This window comes from Camellia sinensis, chromosome 3 (genome assembly GCF_055761805.1).
Source record: "Camellia sinensis isolate YWXY chromosome 3, ASM5576180v1, whole genome shotgun sequence".
Lineage (NCBI taxonomy): Eukaryota > Viridiplantae > Streptophyta > Magnoliopsida > Ericales > Theaceae > Camellia > Camellia sinensis.
The window spans coordinates 93707002-93732621 of record NC_138963.1 but is presented as its reverse complement, the minus strand read 5'-3'; the positions used below and the strand labels follow the sequence as shown (position 1 = coordinate 93732621).

Here is a 25620-nt window from a genome sequence, read left to right as displayed (position 1 = left end):
AATTTGTCCATATTTTTATGTGGGTTTTCTTTTGTTTTTATTGATTTCTTATTTATTTATTTTATTTTTTAGATATATCAAAATTAGATGGATCTAAAAAGTGACAAGGTTAAACTAAATTATGAAAAAAATCACTAAAAATAAACTAGAACCAGAGCAAAAATGCACACAATTTTTTGTTGAATTTTCATTTATTTTTAATATTTTTTAAAAAATATTTTAGTCAATTTGTTTTACTTTTTAAAGGCATCTTGATTAGGCGCATCTAAAAAATACAAAACTTTGATTAAAATATCAAAAAAAATTACTAAAAATAAATGATAACTCATCTAAAAATAATTTTTGAAAAATCAAGCCAAATAAACATTTTAATATCGTGTTTTTCGTACATGATTATTGAAGTTGGTTTTTACATACAAACATATTTTTAAAGGGTTAATAATAGGTGAAACGTCTACGTGAGATCCTATATTATTTAGTTTAAGATTTAATTTTTTTTGGTGATAAGGATATGTTTGGAAAAATCACCAGAAAATTAGCTTAAAAGATGCTAGTAGTGGCTGGTTGCAATGAGGAAGATAAATATATGAATAGACAGGTGACATTTGAATAGATAAATGACACGTGTACAATTAGATGACATTTGAACAAATAGGTGACATCTTAACAAATAGATAAATAGGTGTCTTCATTTTGTTATTTCATCATGTAAGTCTTTAACAGAAGTTAATAATGTGACAAGCATATGATTATAAAATGAGGGTAAAAGAGAAAAATCACAAAAAATTTATCATCTATACACATTTCGTCCTAAAATTTACATCAAATTTTGATTGTATTTAACTAAAACAAAACGTAAATTATGAACAATTAAGGAGATAAACTAAGGTTTTGCAGAAATTGGAATAATGAAACTTTGTTTTCTACAGTAACAAAGTCTACGATTTCTTTGCCGCGTTTTTTTTTTTTGATTTTCAAAAGCTCTATTTTTCTTACCTCTTCCTCCTCACTTTCAACATATAAACACATACACACACACATACACATATTGTATTATATAACTCTCACACACTTATTACGAAAGACAAAGTATATATTGGTAGAAAATGAGAACGATCTCCTTTCCCGCTCTCATTTTGTGGTCACATGTTTGTTACATTATTGAATTCTGTTAAAAACTTAAATAATGAAGTAATATAAGGGGAAAATTGATGACTAGTAGGGGTTGACTGTCATAATTTTTTGTATAGGGACCAAAGTGGGATTTAACCAAAAGTGCAAAAAGTTGACTATTACGATTTCATGTGTAAGGACTAAAGTGAGATTTAATACAAAGTGTAAGGGTGCAAAGTGTAATTTACTCGTGACATTATTTTAATGTGAACACTATTGCTTTTAGGGTTGGGCATAGGGTTATCCGATTAGAGATGGCAATCGGAACCCGGCCCGACGGGGAACCGATCCCCCGACCCCGAATTGAGTGGTGATTCCCCGAAAAATACCCCTGACGGGCCGGGGGTGGTATTAAAAATTAAATCCCCGATGATATACGGGCCGGGGACGGGGATACATGTTTCAGCCCCGGCCCCGCCCCGACCCCGGCCCCGATCCCTGCCCAGATCCCCGCCCCGTTTTCCCCGATATAAAATTACTGTTTTGCCCTTATATATATATAACATATATAGGGTATATATATATATATAATATAGGGTTTGGTTGAACCGCAACCTCTTCTCCTCCATTTTATCTTCCTCTCTCTATCATCTCTCTCTCTCTTCTACTCTTACTCTCGTACCTCTCCGCGACGCCGATCGCCTACTCCGTCGTCCTCTTCCATCGTTCGTCCTCCTCCGACGCTGATCGCCTACTCCGTCGTCCTCTTCCGTCGTTCGTCCTCCTCCGACGCCGATCGTCCTCCTCCGTCGTTCTCCTCCGCCGATCGTCCTCATCCGTCGTTCTCCTCCTCCGATCGTCCTCCACCGACACAGATCTTGTTTTGAAACAGGTTTTGTGTGGAGGGTTTGTATGAAATACCATTAACCAAACCAAACCTCAGCCTCTGTTTGTGTATGTAATTTTTTTTTTTTTTATCTGGGTTTGTATGTGTATGTATGTATATAATTTTTTTTGAACGAATACAGATCTGTTTGTGTATGTAATTTTTTTTTTGAACGAATACAGATCTCTGTAACAGATCTGTAAGTGAATTTTTTTATTTTTTTTGAACGATTTTTTTTTGTGTGGAGGGTTTGTACGAAATACCATAACAAAACAAATTTGTTATTTTTTTTTTTTTATCTGTTATTGATTTTTTGATCTGGTGGTGGTGATGTTGTTTTTTGATCTGTTGACGAGGATCGGGGAATTTCGGGGTCGGGGAAACCCGATCCCCGTTGGGGACGGGGATGGGGACTGTGATTGGTTCCCCGTCGGGGATCGGGACCGGGGACGGGGAAGTTTTGGCCATCGGGGATCGGGGACGAGGAGGGTGATCCCCGGCCCCGCCCCGCCCCGTTGCCATTCCTATATCCGATCCGCTCAAACCGCCCTACCCGATCCGAACCGCATGCGTGTGGGCGATTTCACAAACACATTAGGGTAGGGTGCGGTTTGAATTTTATATAAATTTCATATTGCGGGCGGTTTGCGGGTTTGAACTGCACCCGCCCAACCCGCCCGCATTAATACATTATTATTATTATTATTATTTTTTTCCCTCTTTCAAATCTGACCGTTCGTTCATCTCGTCTCATCTCATCTTATGCACCTCATCTATAACAAACAAAACAAAAAAAAACTCTAATGATCTATCTACCTCTCAAACTCAAAAACACGATTCTCTCTCCCTCACTCTCTCATCTCATCACTGTCTCTCTCACTCTCGTTGTTCATCTTCTGCACTACACCGATCGTCTTCGTCTCACTCTCTCATGGCACCGATTGACTCACTCTCTCATCGCACCATCGATCGACTAACAAGTAAGCCTCTCTCTCTCTCTCTCGCCCCGATCTTTGAGTTTCTTTTACAATATATATATATATATCAAATATCTCTTTGATCTGTCTCCCTCACTCTCTCATCTCATCAGTCTCACTCTCTGGTTTTGCATGCACTGATCGACAGCAGAAGTTGCAAAACCCCCTACTTTTGGTAAAAATTTTAAAAATATTCACTAAAAACAAAAAAACACAAAAACCAAAAAAAATAATTTTTAAAAAACTTAATCCAAATAATTCAAACGAAACCTTAATTCAAACAGATCTTATATGAAGCATTACAGAGAGAGAGAGAGAGTAAAAAAAAAGGCTTGAGGAGCTCTTCTCAGCCACCCCCGACGCGCCGCTGCCACGCCGTTGCAACTCCGCTGCCGCTGCTACGCCGCCCGCCATATTCCAACAGATTGAAGAAAGAAAATCACAGGTTCGTTCATTCTCCAAACTTAAAATATTAAGGCTTTGATTCCAAAAATTAGGAAAATTTTCTGAACTAAGCACTCTCTCTCTGTGTGTTTTTGAGCTGTAGAAGAATTTCATGACATTTCGATGAGGGAAAGAAGGAGACCCATCTCACTTTCTCTCTGTAAATGATTTTTTTTCTCTAACCTCCTTTCTTGGTATATCAGCCAATGAACTCTTCCTTTGTCTTCACATTTCTAATCTTTTCATTTATATATATATATATATATGTGTGTGTGTGTGTATGTATGTGTATGGATGTATTTTAGCTTTTGTGTCTGTTGTAATTAGACTTATACTATGTTTGGGAACCTAATAAAAGAAAGGATTACTTAAGTAATAAGAGAAAAGAAAAGAAAAGAAATGATTGTGATTTCTCTTCTTTTTGTTTGGATAAGGAAGAAATAAAAGAAAAGAAATGATTGTGATTTCTCTCATTCTTGTTTGGTTAGGTTTCATTAAGAGAAAAGAAAAGAATTATTTTATGTTATATTACCAAAATAACGTTTTTATATTTTCAATTATTTTATTTCTTTTATTTTTATAGAAATAAAATTGGTATTATGAAAATAGTAGTTTCTTTTCTCTCCCAATCTCTCCACTTTTGGGAAGATTGAAAATGAGACTTATAAGAGAAATGGGTTTCTCTCAATTTCTCTCAATTTCTTTCCACTTAGGTTATCCAAACAAATAAAAGAAATACATATAACTCTATTTCTTTTATTTTCTCTCCAAATCACTCAATCCAAACATAGCGTTAGAATTTGGTTGTTTCCAGATCTGTTCTTTCTTTTGGCTATTTGGATCTTGGATGAATTGTTTCCAGATCTTGGATGAATTTTGAATCCAAAATATTACTGAAAATATTAGGGACTTTTTTTTTTTTTTTTTGAAATTACTAACCAATATTTTGAGCCGTCGGATCACTCACTTCAGGGAAATCCCACTCCAGAGGAATCTCTCTCTCTCTCTCTGAAAGGTAAATCCCTCCATAATCCAAAATCATATACCCCAATTTCTGTATTGTGGGTACTTCTTCAGTTTCTCCATTGAAAATGAGCTCTGCCGCCTCCTACGGTTGCGTTTATTTCGACCGTCGATGCTTTCGGAAGGTATTCTAATTTCAACCTTCTTTTCTTTTCTTTTCTTCCTCAGTTTTCCGACCAACCAAACAGATTGGTAGATGAAATTGTCTGTTTTTTTCCTTTTAGACTTTATATCACGGTTAAAATTACATCTTTTTGGGAGTGAGTTTGAAGTATGAGCTAGTGTGAGTTATTTACTTCAGGTCTGTTGGAGTTTTTTTCTTTTTTTTTTTTTTTTTCTGAATTATGTGTTTGAAATTGTAGGATGATGTGAAAAGTTCCAAGGTTAGGAAGCTGTATGTTTGTAATTCAGTGTCCTCAACACCGCAGGGCTTGCAGTTTGCAAACACCAAAGTGCAGATTCCTGAAAAGACTGTTCGAATTGGTGTTCTTGGAGCCAGTGGTTACACTGGTTCAGAGGTACAACTCTTTTCTTCTTTTAAGTCTTTCTTTTGGGTGGTTGTGAGGAGAGAAGGGCTGGGGTTCAATTTTTGATTGCTCACCATCTTTGAATTTGTAAGCCCAATGTCCCAAGTTCGACTCCTATCAGGGCCAGCCAGGCTGGGCGAACAATACCCAGTATCTGGAGTGTGGTTTAGAATGCCCGCCTATGTGCAAGTCCGGAACTTACCACTACACAATTCAGTTTGTGTGGCCCTGCTCTGTAGCATCACCTAAGGTGACCTCCGGGGCGTTGGCTCCCTTAGGGTCTAGCTTTAGAGGTCACTCTTATGTTGAATTTGTAAAGAATTTTGTCTTCTTTTTGTATATTGCACTCTGTTATCTGTAGAGCTTACACTTGTCAACAGATTTTGATATTAATCACTCTTTCTAATCATGCATGGTTTCATTGTGATTTGTATTTATTTGCATATGGCTGAACTTTTCATGATGCATGCACATATTTATGTGTAATTGTGTGTGCAACAAATTTCATAGCTCTCTCACCTTGCGTCTCTTCCCAAAATTGTCAATATTCAATATAGCATCAAGCAAAGCTGTCCAAGCAAAGAAGGCGACATTTGGAGTGGCCTTATACCTCCAAATAGCTTCCCAAACACGGAAGAAAGTGCCACCTCTAAGCATCCGGTATAAGAACAAACCGAGAACAGTCACCCCTCGTTGACCTCCATGCCAAAGCTTGTTGGCTGCCAAGCTTAATTTCAAAACGCCACAACAATCCAAAAGAAGCCTCTATCGAATCAACCTCTCAATCTTCCAAGGCCCTCCGAAACTCTGGACTCCACATAATACTTGTCATAGTCACCTCTAAATAATCCTCTGCAGTCCAGAATTGAATAATTAGGCCTGCTTGTAGCTCATTGTTTTTGGCTTTATAGAAAAGTTTTTTTTTGGCTATTTTGTATCTATTCTTTTTGCTATTTTGTTTCTCAACTTTTCTGCTACAAGCACATTTTTAAAAGCTTATTTTCCATCTGTCTGGTTTTCATACTATTAGAAACAAAAGGCATGTTTCTGTTATTGTACTTCAAGATCGGGTCCTGACCAAACTCTACTTGGTTGCTCTAGTTACTCTTATGATTTTATGAATATGAAACACATTCTATTCTGACGAGATGCTTAACTGGATGTTTAAGGCATTTGAAATGCACATGTTATGAAACTGTTTTGTAGAGAGGATGAGCATTTTTTGGACTTGGACTTGGGCTTGAGCTGTCCATTTATATATGGGTTATCCTTCAAAAAATTTTGAACTTCATGTAATGGCCCACCCAAACTCAATTCGCCCCCCTCAATATTTTAAAAAGCCCACTTTGTGCAAGTGTTTCCCTCCAAAATCTAATGCTCCATGTAATGGTCCTAAAAAATTCAATTTACTCTCATGTTAATAACATTGGTGAAAAATCTAAAATCCCTAAGATTGTGATTTGTGACTATGACTCAATATCGACAATGAATAATAATTCTCAATCAAACAATCATATAGATCTAATCCAATTGTAGGAGAATTGTACTTAGGACTGTTCAAATATTCGCCCGACCTGATACTGTATGGGCAGTTTCGAAATCAGATTCAGTTGATAACAAGTTTAGAATATTTGTTTTTGCAGTTTGGCGGTCGGATGTTAGATTTGCCGCCCAAAAAATCAATCAACCTGACCCAACAACAATAAGAAGATAAGATATCCAGTATTATTGGCACAAAAGATTACAAAAAAATCTTTTGCTCTGCCTTATTTAATATATTCTAGAGATCTTCAAATTTGTACTAATTGATATTCTTGGTATCTACAATTCATACTTATTGATAATCTTGATATCTATGTCAATATCTATGTCAACAATTCGTACTTATTGCAGGAGGTGGACCTACCCCCCCCTCCCCTCCCCTCCCCTCCCCTCTCCTCTCTCTCTCTCATTCTCGAAAGTTGCTGTTCTCTCTCTCATCTTGAAAGTTCCCCGCCCCCCCTCTCTCTCTCTCTCATTTTCAAGTCCCTTCGTAGTTTGAAAAAAATGCCATGGAGAATGGAGAGGTCATTGCTTGCTTTGCCCACTGTCGTCCCTTTGCCATTGTCGTTGCCACAGTTGACTTTGCCTTAGTCAATGCAATAGTCACTGTCGGTGGCTTCTCTGAAGCCTCTTCAAAAGAAACCCTAGCCCCGTCAGCCTCACTTCGCCAATCCCCTCCTTTTGTTTCGCTCCTATGTCTAGAGATCATATTTCTTTCTCTCATGCGTTTAAATCTTTGTTGAAAGATGTTGGATGGGAAGGATATATTTTTTTTGAAATAATTTGATTTCTGGAAAGATGTTTGAAGATTAGTACAACAGATGAGTGGTCAGTTTTGACCACCGACCGAAAATTTGCTAAATCTTTTTGTGCGGTTTTAATCATGTGTTCGATCGAAATTGGGTAACTCTTTTTCTAGCATGAGGTTGTCGGTTCGGATGACGAGTATATAGTAAACCCGGTCCGACTCGACCTGTGAACACACCTAATTGTACCAGATCTACTATCAAGCAACAATAATGGACATAAATGATTTTATGTGGAAAAAACCACAATTGGACTCCTCCAATTATGATAAAAAAATCACGGGCTAATGACCACCAAAGCAATCCACCAAGAAGAATAAGAATTATACAAGGAATTCATAAAATCACTTAGCGAATCCACACCCAATTGCCTTAAATCCCTCATGCCTCTTTTAATGCTATCTTCACCTCGGAATTGCTTCTCCAAACCTTGAATCTACAATGCCAATGTCGAATCTACGATAATGAGCCACTGCGGAATCCACCGAAACATCTAAGCTCAAGTTCTCTAGAATCCACCGATAAACATCTCTCTAGGAAAGTGTAATTAAGCATGTTGATTCATAGATCACTCTCAATTCATCAAGGTACACATGTAGATCTCACTAGAAAACTCTCTCTCTTTTTCGCATGCCAGGGATGATTATTTGAATGTCTCAACTTAGATCCGATCTAAAAATGTACTTTTAAGTGACTAAATAGACTTTAGACCGCTTGAGCGCAACTTTCTATGGTCAAGTGCACTTCGTGACTTTGCAGGATTTGTCTCTAAAACTCTGAGAAGTTACAAGCAAGACTTAACCGCTTGAGCGCCACTTTCTGCGCTCGAGCAGACATGATGATTTTGTGAGATTTTGACACAAAGGTACTGAGATGCTGTAAGTTTGAATTGAGGCTTGAGTGCACTTTTTCCTTGCTTGAGCACAACTTCCTTTGCTCTAGTAAAATTAGGTTGGATTTGCATCTAAAACACTCGTCTTCACAAAAACAAAAGAACAAATGCGATTACAATTGGATAGAGTTTTGTCCAACGGGATCGCCAACTACAAAATGCCTAACAATTGGTAAAGGACATTTTAAAAAATCTTGCAATAAGCAAGGAATGTAATTTAATTGATTGGCATGAAATAGGGGTGAGCAGCGAATATATCGATCCGCCAAACTCTTTTTCAATTGAAAATACAAATAGAATATCTAAACAAATTGAAAATACAAAATCTTACAAATTACTAGGGGTGCTCGCGGTTTGGCTGTTCGGTTGCGGCATAAGGAACCTCAAATCCGCCATCCGTCCAAAACTAAGCGGATTGGAAAAAATCAATCTGCAACTGTCCGCTCGTCATCACGCATCTGTCCAAAATGCGGCGGATCACTTCGGTTTGGGCGGATCGGTATATCCGCTGCTCGCCCCTATTTCATGCCAATCAATTAAATTATATTCCTTGCTTATTGCAAGATTTTTTAAAATGTACTTTACCAATTGTTAGGTATTTTGTAGTTGGCGATCCCGTTGGACAAAACTCCATCCAATTGTAATTACATTTGTTCTTTTGTTTTTGTGAAGACGATTGTTTTAGATGCAAATCCAACCTAATTTTATTAGAGCAAAGGAAGTTGTGCTCAAGCAAGGAAAAAGTGCACTCAAGCCTCAATTCAAGCTTACAGCATCTCAATACTTTTGTGTCAAAATCTCACAAAATCATCATGTGTGCTCGAGCGCAGAAAGTGGCGTTTAAGCGGTTAAGTCTTGTTTGTAACTTCTCAGAGTTTTAGAGACAAATCCTGCAAAGTCACGAAGCGAAATCAAAATTCCTCAACCAAACAGGCCTTAGTACAGAATTCCATAGCCGGGACCAGATACGCAACGAACGGTTCTGATTCCAAATTACGCGAAACTACACAAACTTTACACTGTGGTCGTCAACACTAAATCCATGCACCGCCATTCCTTAAACCCTGGCTTCAACTGAGAAAAATTTAGAGCAATATTGAAAGGGTTTCATAACCTTATCCTCTTTAACATCAACAATCAATTCTCACCATGGCGCTTAGATTGAATTCTCATGCTTTTCATGGATTCAAGGTAAAATTTTCTTAGCTCATATTCATGAATTCCTGATGTATATGTGTGTGTTTGTGAAGTGGTGTATTGATTTGTGTTTCTCACTCTGGGTGTGTTTAGTTGAGGGTTTTTGTGGATTCAGAAAATAGGTTCTGAAATAATTCACACTACTGTGATGCGTTAGTTTGCAAATGGGTTTGTTTGTAAGTACAGAAAATTCAATCATGTTGATGAAAAATTCTATGTTTATGTAAAGCAAATGGATTTGGGTGATTTAATTTTGTTTATTTTGGGGCATTGCTACAGGGAAAACATGTTATCTAGTTGTGTTTGTAAACTAAACTAAACTACACCCATTTTAGTAGATTGGGTACTGACCTAACCTTTGGCATGATTTGTCCAAAGTTAGTTCAAACCGACAACGCAATGGTTAGTAGCCTGAGTTTTAACTACTGAACCAGCGGCCCTCTGATTCGAAGGTATTCAATTCTCAAAATTAGGATTTGAGATTATAACAGGTGTAATGTTTCATGGGAGAATTACTAAGCACAGTAAAGTCATTTATATTGAGAGGAATTAGAAATAACTTTCCCATTTTCAGTAGGAAGTTCAGATACAAAAGTCACTTTTGCTACTCAGCAATTGACACAAAGATGAAGTTTCCTGTCCACCAAGCATGGATTTTCCCTCTGTAATCTATTGCAACTGTAAGTGGAAGTTGGAAGCCCTCGTCGTCCTACTTTGACAGGCTAAAATATACAGGAAGAACCTATGTCTATGCAGTAGTAGTGGATTTTGTTTGAAACAAAGTGTTGAATTTTGTTGGGCATGTTCACAAAAATTTTCTCCCTTTTGTGGCATTGATGAGCAACCTGATATGTGTGGTTTGATAGTACCTGTGGAGTTTTTTTGGGTGAATATAGTACCTGTGGAGTTGATTCCTTGATTGAGTAAATTTTTTTTTCTTCTCTGCAATGTGGTTAACTCTTTTTATTTTTATTTTATTTTATTATTATACTGGATAATTTACCTTTCTACTGGGTGTCAAAATTTGTTCTCCAGGCAAGGACGGATCATAGTTTCAAACAAAATATTATGTGTTTCTCCGTCTCCCTTGCTAGTTTTAGTTTCTCCACTGAAGGCCAATGATTTTAAAATGTTCGAGTTTAATGATATTTGGATCATTGCACTGTATATTTATTCCATCGGATAAATATAATTCCAATTGGGGATTCTTCTTACTACTAAATAAAATTAATCTCTTTTGCCTTCTAACTGCAAATTGTGGACTCATGTGATAGACAATGAATCTAAAGTATTTGAATCTGATGATAATCAATGGATTAGGTAGCCCTTCTATTCAGATAAAGCTTTTTCGCGGTTATGTAACTGGATAAATCTATGGTTACTAGGAGGAGGATGTTTATTGAGTGCGGATTCTCATTTCCATTTTCTACAATGAATATTCAAAATGCACATCCATTTGTATCTCTAGGCAGAGCTCAACTGGACTGGGCTAATTTGTGATTATAATCACTAGAGTTAATTTGTTATCTAGTTGTCTTTGCTAGGGAAGTATTACTTTTGGGAAAGTCAGCTGCATGGTGATTGAATCGATAAAGTATCTGTTGTTTATTTGTTGAGTAACAAAGCATCTGCCTCTCATGGTCTAATTCAATTTTATTCTTAATATTTTTTTACTCTTTTGTTATGCATTTGTTTCAAAAACAACTTTCTTTTCTTGTAGCAGGAGTGGTTACACTGTACTAAGATACACAGCTGTATTTTAAGTTTCAAACCTAATGGAGTATCTCAGAATACTAACTGCAAAAGCTTGTGTGCAATGAACATGACTGCTGGACAGTCGGGCAATCCTGAAAAAATAAATTTGGACCGAATAATCAACAAGGCGAGAAAAATTTGGGATAGTTCTCCTCAGTCAGTCAAGACCTTCCCCTGGAACAGAGCTTTGGAAAATTTCATTCAACTCATCCTCGACCTTATTGTGGCGGTCATCAAATACTTATGCTTACCTGTACTTGCAGTCTCTTCCCTTAGTGAGATGTCATACTGTGCCCACGAAAAAAAGCTGTTTCTTGTTCCAATTCCACTGCTAGTTGGCGTTGCTGTCGCTGGGGTCTTACGAGAGACGGCCTTGGAACTATCTCCACTTCTCAAGGTTGAAATAATTTACGATGTCGATTAATATCTCAAGCAATGTTGTCCTTTTTACTTATTGAATAACATCATAACATTGTTAGTAACGTCGATCTAAAGGATGCTGTACATTAACTTCTCATTATGAGTGTCCCAATAAGTTATTGGAGGTTTGCCTGGTCGTTAACTGTAGGGCCTTTAGGATTAGTTCTCAGCTGTCTTGATTTGAGGCAACTCGAGCCCAATTAGGCTGGGCTGGGCAGGAGATATCCTGGATTATCAAAAATAACAAAAAAGACTCTCATTATGTATCTGCTTGGGGTGCTTCATTTAATTATGCTTGGGAAATTAGTGCTCCTGACATTTGAACCATAGCCCTATGGTGGGAAAATCTTGAAGCCTTTTTTTCTCTCACAATATGATGGTATTTGACTCTGTCATGTACTCACCTTCTCTCTCTCTCTCTCTCTCTCTCAACCCAAAACACAGTATCAACCCTTGTGGGGATGCGTTATTGTTGCCTCATTTCTCAAATTGGTTTTCTTCAATTCAGAGATCTAAAATATCACAATTTCAATTTGGAGAAATTAGGCGCTCCTGACATTTGAATTGAAACATTTTTTCTCTCACAAGATTTGGTATTTGACTGTGTCATGTACTCTCTCTCTCTCTCTCTCTCTCTCTCAACCCAAAACACGGCTTGTGGGGATGCCTTGTAATAGTGCCTCACTTCGCAAATTGGTTTTCTTCAATTCAAGGGTCTAAAATATTTTGATTTCAATTTTTATTAGTTACTTTCTTATGTAGTATGTGTGTTTTTCACAATGATTTTCTTTTCTGGTTGTATTATCAGGATGCAGAAGTTCCCTGGCATCTGATTGCTATTGCAATTTTCTTCACATTACTCAAATTGCCAGGCCCATATTACCCCTACTGGGGGCGCATTTTTATTCCACACTTTGCAAATGGGGGATTATTGAGGACTCTATATTTTGCATTTCTGTGGTATAGAAGGCCCCAAAAGGCATCGGAACCACTGCCACCAGAGTCTTCCTGAGTATGATAAGCTCTAATTCTATGGGGTGAACAGGTAATCATTTGTTTGCTTAATTGTTTGAACTTTTTCATGGTAGAATGTATCACCACCATCACATGAAGTCATTCCTTCTTTGGTTCCTTCAATTTTGTATGCATAATTTTTGTCTGAGCTAATTTCACTTTTGATCCCCTAAACTGTTATCATTTTTTTTAATTTCATCTCTAAATTATCAATTTCATTTATTTAGTCCCTACAATTTTTTTATTTTAGCTCATATGGTCCAAATTCCTATTAGAGACCGTCCATCTAAATCAGTAATGGTGGAAACCTAACCTAATGAGTAGAAATGTAATTTTGTAATTAGGACAACCTAAATCATACAACCAAACACACATTTTCTTATTCACATTTTATTAGAGAACTTACACCTTGCAACCAAATGTTCATATTCTTCTCCACGCCTCATGTCAATATAGGGAATAAAAAAAATGAATATTATGGTTTAAGTTGTTCATATTTTGAAATGAACCTTTTGTCCATCAAATTTATGGCGTCTTCAATTGAATCATATAGCTGAAATTAGAAATTTTAGGAATTAAATAAATGAAATTTATAGTTTAAGGATCAAATAGAAAAAAATGGTGATAGTGCAGAAATAAATGAAATTAACTCTTTTTTCTTTTTCTTTTTTTGTAAACAAATTATAGCTCTTTGCAGAGTCTCATGGCATTGTTGACATGATCTGATACAATCATATTTATTTTTTAACTGTTTTTGTAGATGATACGAGGTGACACTTGTTTCAACTGTTTATGATGGAGGTGGTCAGAAAACATAATCCTCTGATTTTCAGTTCATCCAAACAGGAGGTTTTTTGTGTGTGTGCGCGCGCGCGCGCGTGTGTATTATTCCAAATGATCTAGTGCTTTAGATGCTGGGAAACATATGAGGAGTTCTTGTTTTTGACAACATAGGGACAACTTGTACAACCTTATCTAATGTGGTTAATCAAGGGTTGAAAATTTCTGAGAAATGCCTTCAGAGATTTATTTTGTTGGAATGTGCATATTGAAAGCAGAGGAAAATGTTTTGCTCTCAATTTTAGTTGTTCTTTTAGTGATGGGCCAAATATGTTGTGCTGATTTTTCTGCGTTTTATGGTTGAAATATACACGAGATTTGAGAAGGCCTTTTTTGGTTTGTGTTTCCCAAAAATTTTTGGGAAAAATTCTCTACAAATAAGTTTTCAAAAGTAATCAAACCAAACAAATTTTCCTAAAAAAATTTTCCAAAACTTGTTTGGTTTACAAGTTTTCCAAACAAATCTCTCTTTCATACACATCAAATCAATCACTTTTTTTAAAATTCTCTCTCAAAATAATTTTCCAAAACATCTTTTGAAAAAAACTAAATCAAACAACTTTTCGTACTTTTTATTTCTAAAACTCTTCTTTCAAACTCAAACCAAACATACGTTTTTTTTGTTTTTGTGTTTTTTCTTTACTGCCATCTACTAAATCTTATCCAAGGCAGGATTGTCGACTCTAACGCAAATGCTCAAACATGTCACTTTATTCTTAATTAGATGCAAGGTCCGATTTTCACCATCCTTTGATGTTTTGCTGCAGCTAGCTATGTCTGTGATTCATTTGGGTGGTTTTGAAACTTATATTTCGCTGTGGCCGTTGAGAAAAAGACATTATAGACATGAGAGTCGCAACTTGTAGCAAAAGAAAATTGGGTATAGAGATTTGTTGTAAACTCTTTTAGAGAAAATGGTATGATTCCATGATACTGTGAGTCTTGTTCCACTGTTAGATACTTCAAGAAATTTATTTGGTTGTGTTTTTGTTCTTTATTTTTTTATTTATCGAAAGAGATTTGAAATTTATTTGGCCAAGCCTCTATAAAGTCGCAATCATTCATTTGGTCAAGCCTCAATATAGTCGCAATAATTCACTTGATCTCATACTTCCATAAGTTTGTGTTTGAATACAGGTGGCTTGAATCACGAAGTTACACCCACCAAATTTCGTACTTGACATGGAATCATATACATTTGACCCCATACTTGACATGGCAATTAATTCTAATACAAAATTATGTGAACTCCACATGAAGCCATATTCATCTGATCACATACTCAAATTAGACCAAGTATTTAAAGACTAAATGATGCAAATTCATACTTATCATGGAGCCATATTCATCTGATCACAAACTCAAATTAGATCAAGTAAATGATGCAAATTCATAATCAACATGGAGCCGAATACATCTAATCACATACTCAAATAACAAGAAGTTTCTTAAATAGAACTCACCCTGAAAAAAGAGCGTTTAAAGAACTTTATTGACATGATCAAGTCCTTTGTCAACCAATATTAACAGGCCGATTGTAAAATCATTCCATATGGAATTCTTTATAAAGCGCTGGATTTTTGAATCTCTAGGGATCCTCCAGGAATTTCTCCCAAAACTTGTTGAATAATTTATGTAGATTCTGTCATTTCATTCCTTCGTACTGAATAACAAGCTACCGAATCCCCTTCTTTTGCCATTGGAATTTCCAATCAAATTTGTCACAACATGGTCCTAATGCAATCCAACAAACTAACTAAACGAGAGTCAAGAAGATGACAAAGTTATAATACAAATATTAGAAGCATTGGACAACATATTGGTGAATAACCATGTTATGGTACATACAATTACAAATGCCAGTTGGAAATAGAAAACATACAGAACAAAGCAGAAAGTGTCAATTGTCCCTTGAAATGACCAAATCATCTGATCCTCCGATGCGGGATTGTGCTACAATCACATTGCATAGACTATTTCTCCACTGCTATCGATGTCGAGATCACTATCGAGGTCATCATCCATCTCATCATCGATATCAAGGCTGCCAGTTAGATACTGGTTGAGACTCTGCGTCCCAGCTGCAGGTACGGTGGCCTCAGCAATTATCTGCATGATTTCCTCAATACTCTGCATGGGTTGATCGGGCTCTTCAAACTGGTTGTTCATTGTTTTTTCATCCACGAGGTCTGCTGGGAGGTTCCTTAGAAACCACCTGTCATTCCAGATTTCTGACATGGATATCCTCTGTTGAATCCAATAAAAGCAAATGAGGTTAAATTCAGCACTTCAAGTTATCATCTCCATTTAAACACCATAAACAGCCTTTCAAATAGTTTAAAAAGATAGGATTTTCTTGCACATAACTCTTCCATAATCCATGGAAAGTAACCTCCGAACTCAATGCCACTATCACCTATTGTGCTTGCCCCACAATTATTGTCGCAAGCAAACTTTATTGCAAGACTCTCTCTCTCTCACACAATGAAACAACTTGACTCCTCACATCTCAGTTAGATTTGCCATATTCTTTATTTGTTTTGTTTGTTGGCCCCCCCCAATTGGTTGTATGAGAATAAAGGAAAGGGGAAGCCAAGCATCACAACTGGTAAGGGAGCTCCTCATCCACCAGGTCAACGCCTTGGTCTTAGAGTTGCTACATTCAAGTGGTACCGTCAAGTGATACCGTTTAGTGAGATCTCTATTACCAAATGACTTGACTTGTCTAGAGTTGCTTCCAGGCAGTGTGGAGGGAGGAAATAGATATATAGAACATATTTTAGTAGTTGTGAATAGTTCACTTCGTCCTTATAAAGCTATTTTAATAGAGTGTAGTTGTCCTTGTGTATGGTAGTCTTGTAAGATAAAGTAATAGTAAATCCTTTGTTGACTAGTATGTATTATTGATGAACAATGGAGATGAGGTGTGTGTATCGATATCTAGAGAAGGGGAGAGAGCAATAGGGTTTTATAGTAACTGTTTTGGGGCTAAAGGTTCATCCATCTCTCTCCAAAGTTAGTGTTTTCCTGAGTCCTGAATAAAATCTTCTTCAGTATTCTCTTGCAAGTACTCTTCTATATGTCTTTTTAGTAGTTCGACAGTATTTGAGGTGTTCAATTGCCAATTGTGTTAATCCATTGGCAGGACTCTCCTGATTAATCCCTTTTCGGTTGAGGTTTTATTTTGATTAATCCTTTTTCACCAATACAAAGACCCAGATATGTGTCAATATGAATGTCCAAGTTGACACATGTCATGTGATCTGACTATGTGGTTCAGGTTACCAATTGCACTATTTGTACAAGATAGAGTTACTCATAAAAAAGAACAAACACAAAGAATAATAACATCTACAATTGTGGACAAGAAAAAATGTAGGACAAACTCCATTATCAAAAAGAGAACCCTAAAAAAGTACAGCAAGACAAAAAAAAAAAAAAAAAGGCTTTGCTACCAGCAAATTGCAACTGACCTTTGCAGGGTCAGCTACAAAAATCCTCGAGATCAGATGGCTGCACTCTGGAGATATATGAACATAGTCTGGAATAGAGTATTGAACTTTCAAAATTCGCTGCATGAAAAAAAAACAACTATTGAGTTCAGTAATTCAATTGAGATGTGATATCTACAGTAATAGCGTGTGATGAATTACTTTACTTGTATTGTGTTGCAAAAATTCTTAGGCTCCTCAGGATCCTCAAATGGGTATGCACCGACCAGCATGACGTATAAGGTTACACCGCAAGACCACACATCCGCTATCTATAATTATAATTGCATATTAAACCAGTAAAACAGTTGTTGTTATGGTTAAATATATGAATATAGCTGAGCAAAGGGATCTCCTTGCTTTGGTGATTCCATATCAGTGTATTATCAAAGTACATCGCTCAGTTTGACCGCTGTAACAGTACTAACATAAATTATAGTCCGGATGCATGTTTCTTTAGAATGAAAGTTCGGGAAAAAATTTCCACAACAAAAGTTACTGTGTTCCCTTTCTGCTTGCTCTCAATGTACAAGTGACGTATATTGTTGAACTTGTCTTTCTTTTCTTTTTTTTTTTTGGATAAATAATATTATTAAACTTATCTTCCTAAGTATCCACAATGCATAAACTAACAAGTCATAACATACATATACTTCACCCACTATTGGTCATGAACCAGGCAATATGAACAAGACAAATACATTAAACTTGTTTTCTTTTTGGTGTTGACTGGGAACCCCACCTCACACATATTGTGTATGGGTTGGGTAAACTCTGAATACACAAACCCATCAAGTCAGACTGAGCAAAACACACAACAAGAGTCAAGCCCAACACATGAGTTTATGGTTCGTCCTAGGCTTCGAAGCATGGATACGAATACAACACAAACACACCAATATGGCATAAAAATATATAAGAACTAAAAATATATAAACAATAAACCTTAAATAAATGCAGGGTACAACATGGTGGGGACATACATACAAATTTATATTCAACTTTTAATTAAATTTATTATACATTACTGTGCCATCAACAAATTGAGAAGAGTTAATGAGTTTTATGTTTTCTTTATTTATTTTTGTGTGTGTGTGTGATGCTTCTATTTTGTTTTTCATTTTTCCTTAATACATCTGGCCACAAGAGAAATAAAGACGGATAGGTTTGATGTTTGAGCCTGCTAATCATGTGGAAATATACAAACAGCCCATAAACCAAATTGGGCTTATGAAAATCAACCATATTTGAAGGATGAGACAGAAGAACTGCCATGTTAATATAAAAAGGGTCATCCAATATAAGGGAAGAGAATCAAAGAATATACAATAGATGAAGCAGGAGGAAGCTGTGAGGACAGAAAAATTTCTCTTCCTCTCATCACATCTTATCGCTGACCGATGAAAATAGCAGGTATTGTTCTTCTGGCTGAAGATACGACAACTTCTTTTTTTGCGTTGAAAACTTGTTTCAACTAAGCGTTTGGTAAGGGTCCAACAAGCAAAACTTTAAAAAAGGAACATTAGACGTATGTCTGACACGTGGTGTTAGAATGTATCTCACATTGCCTAGAGTTGTCCCGTTTGTGCTGGTTATAAAGCTACAGTTTCCCTCTTCTTAATACCTGGGTTTTAAAGAGAAGTGTGGGTTGGGGCTTTTAACTTGGTATCAGAGCTTGGTTGGCCTGTGATTGGTGTGCCGTTTGTTCGGCTATTGTATGCTGTAGTCTAGGAGGGTGTGTTAGAATGTGTTCCACATCGCTTGGAGTTGCCCTATTTGTGCTAGTTATAAAGCTCTAGTTTCCCTCTCCTTAATACCTGGGTTTTAAGGAGAAGTGTGTGCTGGAAATCACAAGCTGAACCAAACTCTGATATCAAATTGAAAAATCCAGCTCCCACTTTTCCTTAAAACCCAAGTATTAAGGAGAGGTGAAACCTTATAACTAGTACATACAGATGGGACAACTCCAGGCGATGGTGTGACACATTTCAACACACCCTCTTGGACCACAACATACACTAGCCGGACAAACGGCATACCAATCACAGGCTCAACTAAGCTCTGACATCAAATTGAAAAGGCCCAATCAATTAGTGGTACCGCATGTCCAACACATGTCGATGTCAAACATTTGTTAGTGGATTAAGATAAACATTAGCCATATGCCTGACACGTGCCACCCATGTGGATTAAGATAAACAAGACATGAGAAAATAATACATTAAACTAGTCAACCATGCAGTGAACTTTCTCGTGTTGTTAAATCATTGTTTAAGGAGATGACAATGCCCAACTTGATCTACCTAAACAATTTTCTTCACCATGGATGGGTTGATAGACAGTGATGACCAAAGTGACAAAAATTAATCATCCACAACGAACATTTCCAATCCCATGTTGAAGAATCAATCTTCATATTCATGCTAGTTTTTGCAGAGTCACCATATTGCAGTCAGCATAGTATAAAACAGATTTTTCTTAATCATATTGTAAGAATTCAATTAACCCACTGGACCCAATAGTAAAGGAAAAACTTCATACATAAACCAAGAAAATCACAGTGATCATCTTCCTCCTCAAGTCATTTGGACTACTGTTCAGTTAAAACAAACCAGGCCAACTTTGTGGCGTGATTTTAGCATAGTGGCCAATTATGAGCTACCATACCACCATAACAGTTTATAAGCTGAGCATTAATAGGACATGGTTGTTGATATAGTTTAGTTTTAAGTTTAGAAAAATCAGAATGCAGGTTCATAAATAGGTTTAAAGTCCTATCAAACAATTAGGCAAATCAATTGTGTGGTGTTGATATAGTTTAGCTTTAAGTTTAGAAAAATCGGAATGCAGGTTCATAAACATGTTTAAAGTCCTATCAAACAATTAGGCAAATCAATTGTGTGGTTTAAACATTTGCAAAGAAAGCTCATGAGAATTTGCTACGCATAAAAATGTCAAGTTTACGAAGTTGGCCCCGTTTGGTAGAGCTGTGAGAAAGTGATTATAGCTTATAGTTTAACAGCTTATAGCTTATAACTGTGAACATAAACTAATTTTTGATTTATAAATTAAGCTTCTCCTCCCCCACTCAAAGAATAATTTGATTTTTGACTTACAAAAAGCTATAAGCTGGCCCTATTTGGTAGAGCTTATTTTCAATTTATTTCAACTTTTAGCTTAATTTAAGCTATTTTGATGTGTTTGGTTCAACTTAACAATACAACTCATAGCTTTTTATAAGTCAAAAATCAACTTATTCTTTGAGTGGGCGAGGAGAAGCTTAATTTATAAGTCAAAAATCAGCTTATATTCACAGTTATAAGCTATAAGCTGTTAAACTATAAGCTATAATCACTTTCCCACAACTTTACCAAACGGGGCAATTGTTAAGCTGAACCAAACACATTAAAATAGCTTAAATTAAGCTAAAAGCTGAAATAAACTGGAAATAAGCCCTACCAAACAGGGCCGTTCACAAAAACCAATTAATAGCTAAATCGAATAGAGTAAACCAATATAAATTTACCTTGCCATCGTACTCTTTCTTAAGTAAAACTTCCGGGGCTATATATGCAGGGGTTCCGACAGTTGACTTTGGTTGTGAATGCAGCACCGAATGCTGAGATGAACAACAAGAGTCAAAATGCTTGTACAAATGACCACCAACATATGAAGAAACAATGGATTATCAAAGATTACCATACTGGAATGACCCCTTTTTTTTTACAATGGGCTACTCATGCACACAAGCAATCAAACAACTGTCCATGCAATATTCTTAATAAAGTTTGGTCTTAAACTAGATAGAGATTCATAATCACAGAAACAATTTCAGAGATAAGAGCAACCTTGGAATACCCAAAATCACAAATCTTCAGCCTAGGAGCTGGGCTTCCATCCAGTAATGTGTTCTCCAATTTCAAGTCACGGTGACATACTTGCTTCATAAAGGAACATAGAACATTGAATCAAACTCAACCACTAATTCTGTACAAGGATAAGGGATAAATCGAAGTAACAAGAGAAACTTGTTTAGATACCATTTCATGACAGTAGCTGACTCCTGATATGAGTTGTTGGAAGAAGAATCGTGCCTGCAGTACAATAGGTGTCAATAAACCATAAGAAAATATTGAGATCCATCCAAGGGAAAAGATCAATTAGAGGATAAAAACCTCATTCTCGTCGAACCGTCCTGCATTGCTTATCCGCGCAAAGAGCTCCCCACCAGATGCATACTCCATCACAATAGCCAGATGGGTAGGTGTTAATATGACCTAGAGTAGGGGTTACATGCCACTTAATTGAACTGAGCCTCAGTCTCATTTTAAAGATATATATTAAAAAAGAGTGAGAGGCAAAGAGAGAAAAAAATGGATATTAAAAGAAAGAGAAATAATACACAGGGATAGAAATTGAACAGACCTCTTTGAATCGTACAATGTTTGGATGCCTCAATGATCTGTGGTTGATAATTTCCCTTTGTACATTTTCATCTATCTGTTACACAATTTTTTGATTTTTATATTATTTTTTATAATAAATCTGCAGAATGTAAAACTCAATTTCATACAGACAGAGAAATTGGAACACACAATTTTAACAATTGCCATAACATAACCAAGCAAATCGAGTCATGCAGCATGCAGGAACTCAAATCATGTGAGTGAATAGACAGAGTGAACATCATCTTCTGAGACAGAGAGTAAGACACTTATATCTTGGAAATAATCATCAAGTTAGTTTGACTTGTTTCATAGATGAATCCACGATATACTCTCCTTAAATAGTAGAGTATGCCTGCTAATTCTTGCGCTCTGCAAGTATCCAACTAATTTCAATAGTATCCTAACTTGTGAGACCCCTTGATTATAGTTCTTTCCCATTTCAGTCAAGAAAACATTCAATTTTACCAAATTTCAGTCAACAAAAGCATATTGTATAAAAAGAGCATCAAAAGGGATGCTGCTTTAAGAAATCAAGTTCAAAAATCTCAGCAATTTAATGGATCACTAACATTGACAGAGGCCAATTTCATACCCCTAAGTTATATTGAATTCAGAACATACTCAATAACAAAACCATGATAAAAAATTTAAATAATTCGCACACAAAACTACTTTCAACTCCACAACAAATTAATTTCCACTTACCAAACAATGAAACTAAGTTAAAAACTTAAAATTTGAATAGGATAAAAAATTAATAATAATAATAATAATAATTTGGGGTTGAAAAAGACAGACCTTTTCACCTCTCTCGATATACTTGACGGCGACAAGCTCTTCGGTCTGCTTATCCCTCATCAACCTCGCCACACCGAAATTCCCGGCACCGATGTCTCGCACCAGCTCGTAGCGATCGCTATCGTGCATAATCGGTATGTCCATCCCCGGACCAATTGTGACGGCAGATCGATCCATTTGTTTGTGTATCTATGAATAAATAGTGTGGAAACGAACTCGAACTCACATTATAGGACTGAAAAAGGGCTGAATGGTGATAGAGAGAGGAACCCTAACACAGGAATCGACGTGGAGGCAGGTGGATCAGAGAGGATTGGAGAAGAAATAGACGGAAAGGTAGGAGAGCTCCGACCCCGTGAAGATTTTACTTACCCTCTCTCAACAGTCAACATATTACAGGTTTTTATTAGGGTTTTGAACACTTCGATGACGATGATGATTGATTTGGTGAGTTGGTGACGATGATGCAACAGTAGTCTTGAGAGAGAGAGAGAGAGAGAGAGAGCGAGCTCGTGAATTATCTGCCTGCCTCTTTTTTTCTTTTAATTTTTTTTAGTATATATTATTACTCCTACTTGTTATTTTTCTCTCTCTAAAAAGGACTGCTTTCTTCTTCTTTGTTTTTTTTTGGTTACATCTCTGCTTTTCAACATTCAAGTCCAAGGCTTCGTGAGGACGCAACGCAGTGTGAGAGAGACATAAATGGATAGCTATTTTTTGGGAGTTGTTTGGCATGATTTAAATAAATATATTTTTTATCATTTTATGAAAAGATGTGTAAAAAAATAGAAAAATAATATGATGAAAAAAAGATAAAAAGATGAATTATTTGAGACTTCCCAAACTTGACCTTAGCGAAAAATGTTTGGGAGCTAAAGGAGCTCTCCATCTATTCCCCTAATGTTTCGGCCTTAAGTTTTTTTTTTTTTTTTCACTATTCAATTAGAACTTCAAAATTAGAGGTATAAATCATTGTCGTTTTGTTAAAAAAAAAAAAATCATTCAGCTTGCTTGGTTTCAATTTTTTAAAAACACTTTTCAGAAAATTTTACTTTATTATTTTCTGTATTTTTTTTTATTTTTACTGAATTTTTTTAATATTTTAAACAATTTTCTTTACTTTTTAGACACACTAAACATAACTACACCTAAAAAGTCAAAAACTTGTAAAAAAAAATCTTTTAAAAATTCACTAAATATAAAAAGTACAAAAAAATACAAGAATTTAGTATATTTTTTGTATTTTTATGTATTTATTAATTTTTTAAAATATTTTTTCACAAGTCTTTTACTTTTTAAATATATTTAAGTAAGGTGTATCTAAAAAAGTAAAAAAAATATTTAAAATTTTAAAAATATTCACTAAAAATAAAAAAATACGAAAACCAAAAAACTCAGGGTATGTTTGGTTTGGATTTCTAGAGTGATTTTGGAAAAAAAAATTTAAAAAATTTATTTGGTTTGTAAATTTTTCAAAATAATTTTCAAAATCACTTTCTCTCTCTTACTTATCGATCAATCACTTTTTCTCTCTCTTTTCTCATTCTCAATCACTTTTTCTCTCATACAGATCTGCTCAATTATAACAAAATATCAAATCATTCCAAACTCCTAAACTCCAAAACTATTTTCAAAATACACAACCAAACAAACCAAAAAAACTTTTAAACTCTCTCTCCAAAACAATTTTTAAAAACTACTCTCCCAAAACCAAACCAAACATACCCTCAGTTTTTAAAAAACTTAATTCAGAAAACTCAAACCAAACACACTGAGGCCTCGTTTGGGAAGGGCCGGTTTAGCAAAAAAGTCAAAAAGTTACTAAAAAAGTCAAAAAGTCAAAAAGCCAACTACTCATACCAAAAAGTCAAAGATTCTCTTTTCTCTCTATTTTTTGTACATCTTTTCGTAAAAAGTCAAAAAGCCATCAGGTCTCGTTTGGGGAGTGGCTATTTTAGCCAAAAAGCTAAAAAGTTACTAAAAGTTGTCACATCACCTCTCTACTTTTCTGCATATCTTTTCGTAAAAAGTCAAAAAGTTACTAAAATAGCCTGTTCCCAAACGAATATTTTAACTAAATAGTCAAAAAATTAATAAATTAGGGGGAAATTATCCACAGGTCCCATGTGGAACATGTGGACACCATTTAATCCCATAACTTTTTGAGTACACCCAAAAGTCCTTTCCCCTATCTCTCTGTTTTTTGCTTCCCTTCCTCTCTCGTTTTTTTTTTCTGCATTTTTCTCTCATCGTCTTTGTCATGGACGACGACCGGTGCTCATGTCTTTCTCCATTGATCGAGATTCACTGATAACCGCCAACCATTGAAATCAACTCGTGACTTCACTCCCACCGACGACGAAGATAATATATTTCCGACGAAGAAGATGATATATTTTCGACGAAGAAGATGAGTGGATCAACTTAGATCTACATCAGATTTGGCTAGATCTAAACAAAAAATAGTTGCCGGAGTACAATCCTCTCTCTACATGCGCCTTTCTCCTTCGATCTCTTTTTTTTTTTTTTTCCCTCTGCTATACACTTCTGTTTTTCTGTTCTAATGGAGAAAATTTTCGAATTCTGAACAAGTAGTTTTCGAGTTTTAGTTACAGGCGATGAAAACTGTAAAATTTTGCAGTTTCAAATTTTTTTGGTACTGGAATGAATCATGGTATAAAACTGTAAATTTTTATAGTTTCATAACATGTTTTTCAGTTTGATTAATAAGGATAAATGCTTAATAGATTTTTGTTTTGAAACCGTAACATTTTACAGTTTCAAAACTTACTTTTCAGTTTGATCACTATTTAGAGATTATTTGCTTGAACCTTACAAAAATTGAAAAATAACATATGTTTTCCCCATTGCTGCTGTTTTTTGTCGTTTCATTTTTTTTTCTTTTAATTTATCAATATTTAGCACATTTTGCTATGTTTTTTTTGCTATAATTTATCAATTTATTCTTTTTTTTTTCTTGGCAATATTCTAGACATTCTGGTGAGTCTTCAGTGATGTTCTTAATGTCCAGTGAACGTTCTGAACATTCCGGCGACTTCCATTAACGTTCTTAACACTCCGGTGAACTTCCGGCGAAACTCCGATGACTTCTCGGTGATACTCCGGCGACTTCCCGGCGATGTTGAACATTCCGACGAGTCTCTGGTGACCGTTTGACGGAAGTCCTACGGTAGTAAGATGTGAATAGTGTCTGTAAATTTTTTTTTAAAAAAAAGGGTTTTTTGGTAACAATTAAAAATGTATTAGACTAATTGGTGCAAGCATTTTATTTTGGGATTAACTGGGTTTTAAATTTGGTACATGAGACTTATCAATAAGTTCTCCCTAAATTAGTTTGTTCCCAAATAGGGCCCGATTGTCGTTTTTAAGTAAATTTTTTGTAATATATTTCTGAATCAGTGCAACGTTGTCAGAAACTTTTTTTAA

The 25620-nt window shown here is 35.7% G+C and overlaps 2 protein-coding genes across 7 annotated transcripts; one reads left to right on the top strand and one right to left on the bottom strand.

Annotated features, from left to right (window-relative positions):
* Window positions 1-4198: 4198 nt before the first annotated feature.
* On the top strand, window positions 4199-14469 carry LOC114303952 (uncharacterized). Of its 5 annotated transcripts, none has more exons than XM_082920401.1 (5): window positions 4199-4568; window positions 4806-4961; window positions 11131-11559; window positions 12391-12627; window positions 14204-14469. In XM_082920401.1, exons 1-4 carry the CDS (start codon window positions 4512-4514, stop codon window positions 12592-12594), a joined length of 846 nt encoding a protein of 281 aa, XP_082776527.1. In that variant the 5' UTR covers window positions 4199-4511; the 3' UTR covers window positions 12595-12627; window positions 14204-14469. The 5 variants fall into 5 exon arrangements, with proteins under 5 accessions (XP_082776527.1, XP_082776525.1, XP_082776526.1 ...); XM_082920399.1 differs by having other exon boundaries at window positions 11128-11559; XM_082920400.1 differs by lacking the exon at window positions 14204-14469 and adding an exon at window positions 13357-13761.
* A 646-nt stretch (window positions 14470-15115) lies between these two features.
* Window positions 15116-22894, bottom strand: LOC114303950 (serine/threonine-protein kinase SRK2E). 2 transcript variants are annotated; one of them, XM_028249131.2, is made up of 9 exons: window positions 22174-22894; window positions 21353-21427; window positions 21103-21204; window positions 20968-21021; window positions 20776-20868; window positions 20454-20546; window positions 17095-17199; window positions 16910-17008; window positions 15116-15683 (listed from the first exon to the last, which is right to left on the bottom strand). In XM_028249131.2, the coding sequence occupies exons 1-9, from the start codon at window positions 22348-22350 to the stop codon at window positions 15396-15398; spliced, it is 1086 nt and encodes a 361-aa protein (XP_028104932.2). In that variant the 5' UTR covers window positions 22351-22894; the 3' UTR covers window positions 15116-15395. The 2 variants fall into 2 exon arrangements, with proteins under 2 accessions (XP_028104932.2, XP_082776523.1); XM_082920397.1 differs by lacking the exon at window positions 17095-17199 and having other exon boundaries at window positions 22174-22844.
* Window positions 22895-25620: the final 2726 nt, after the last annotated feature.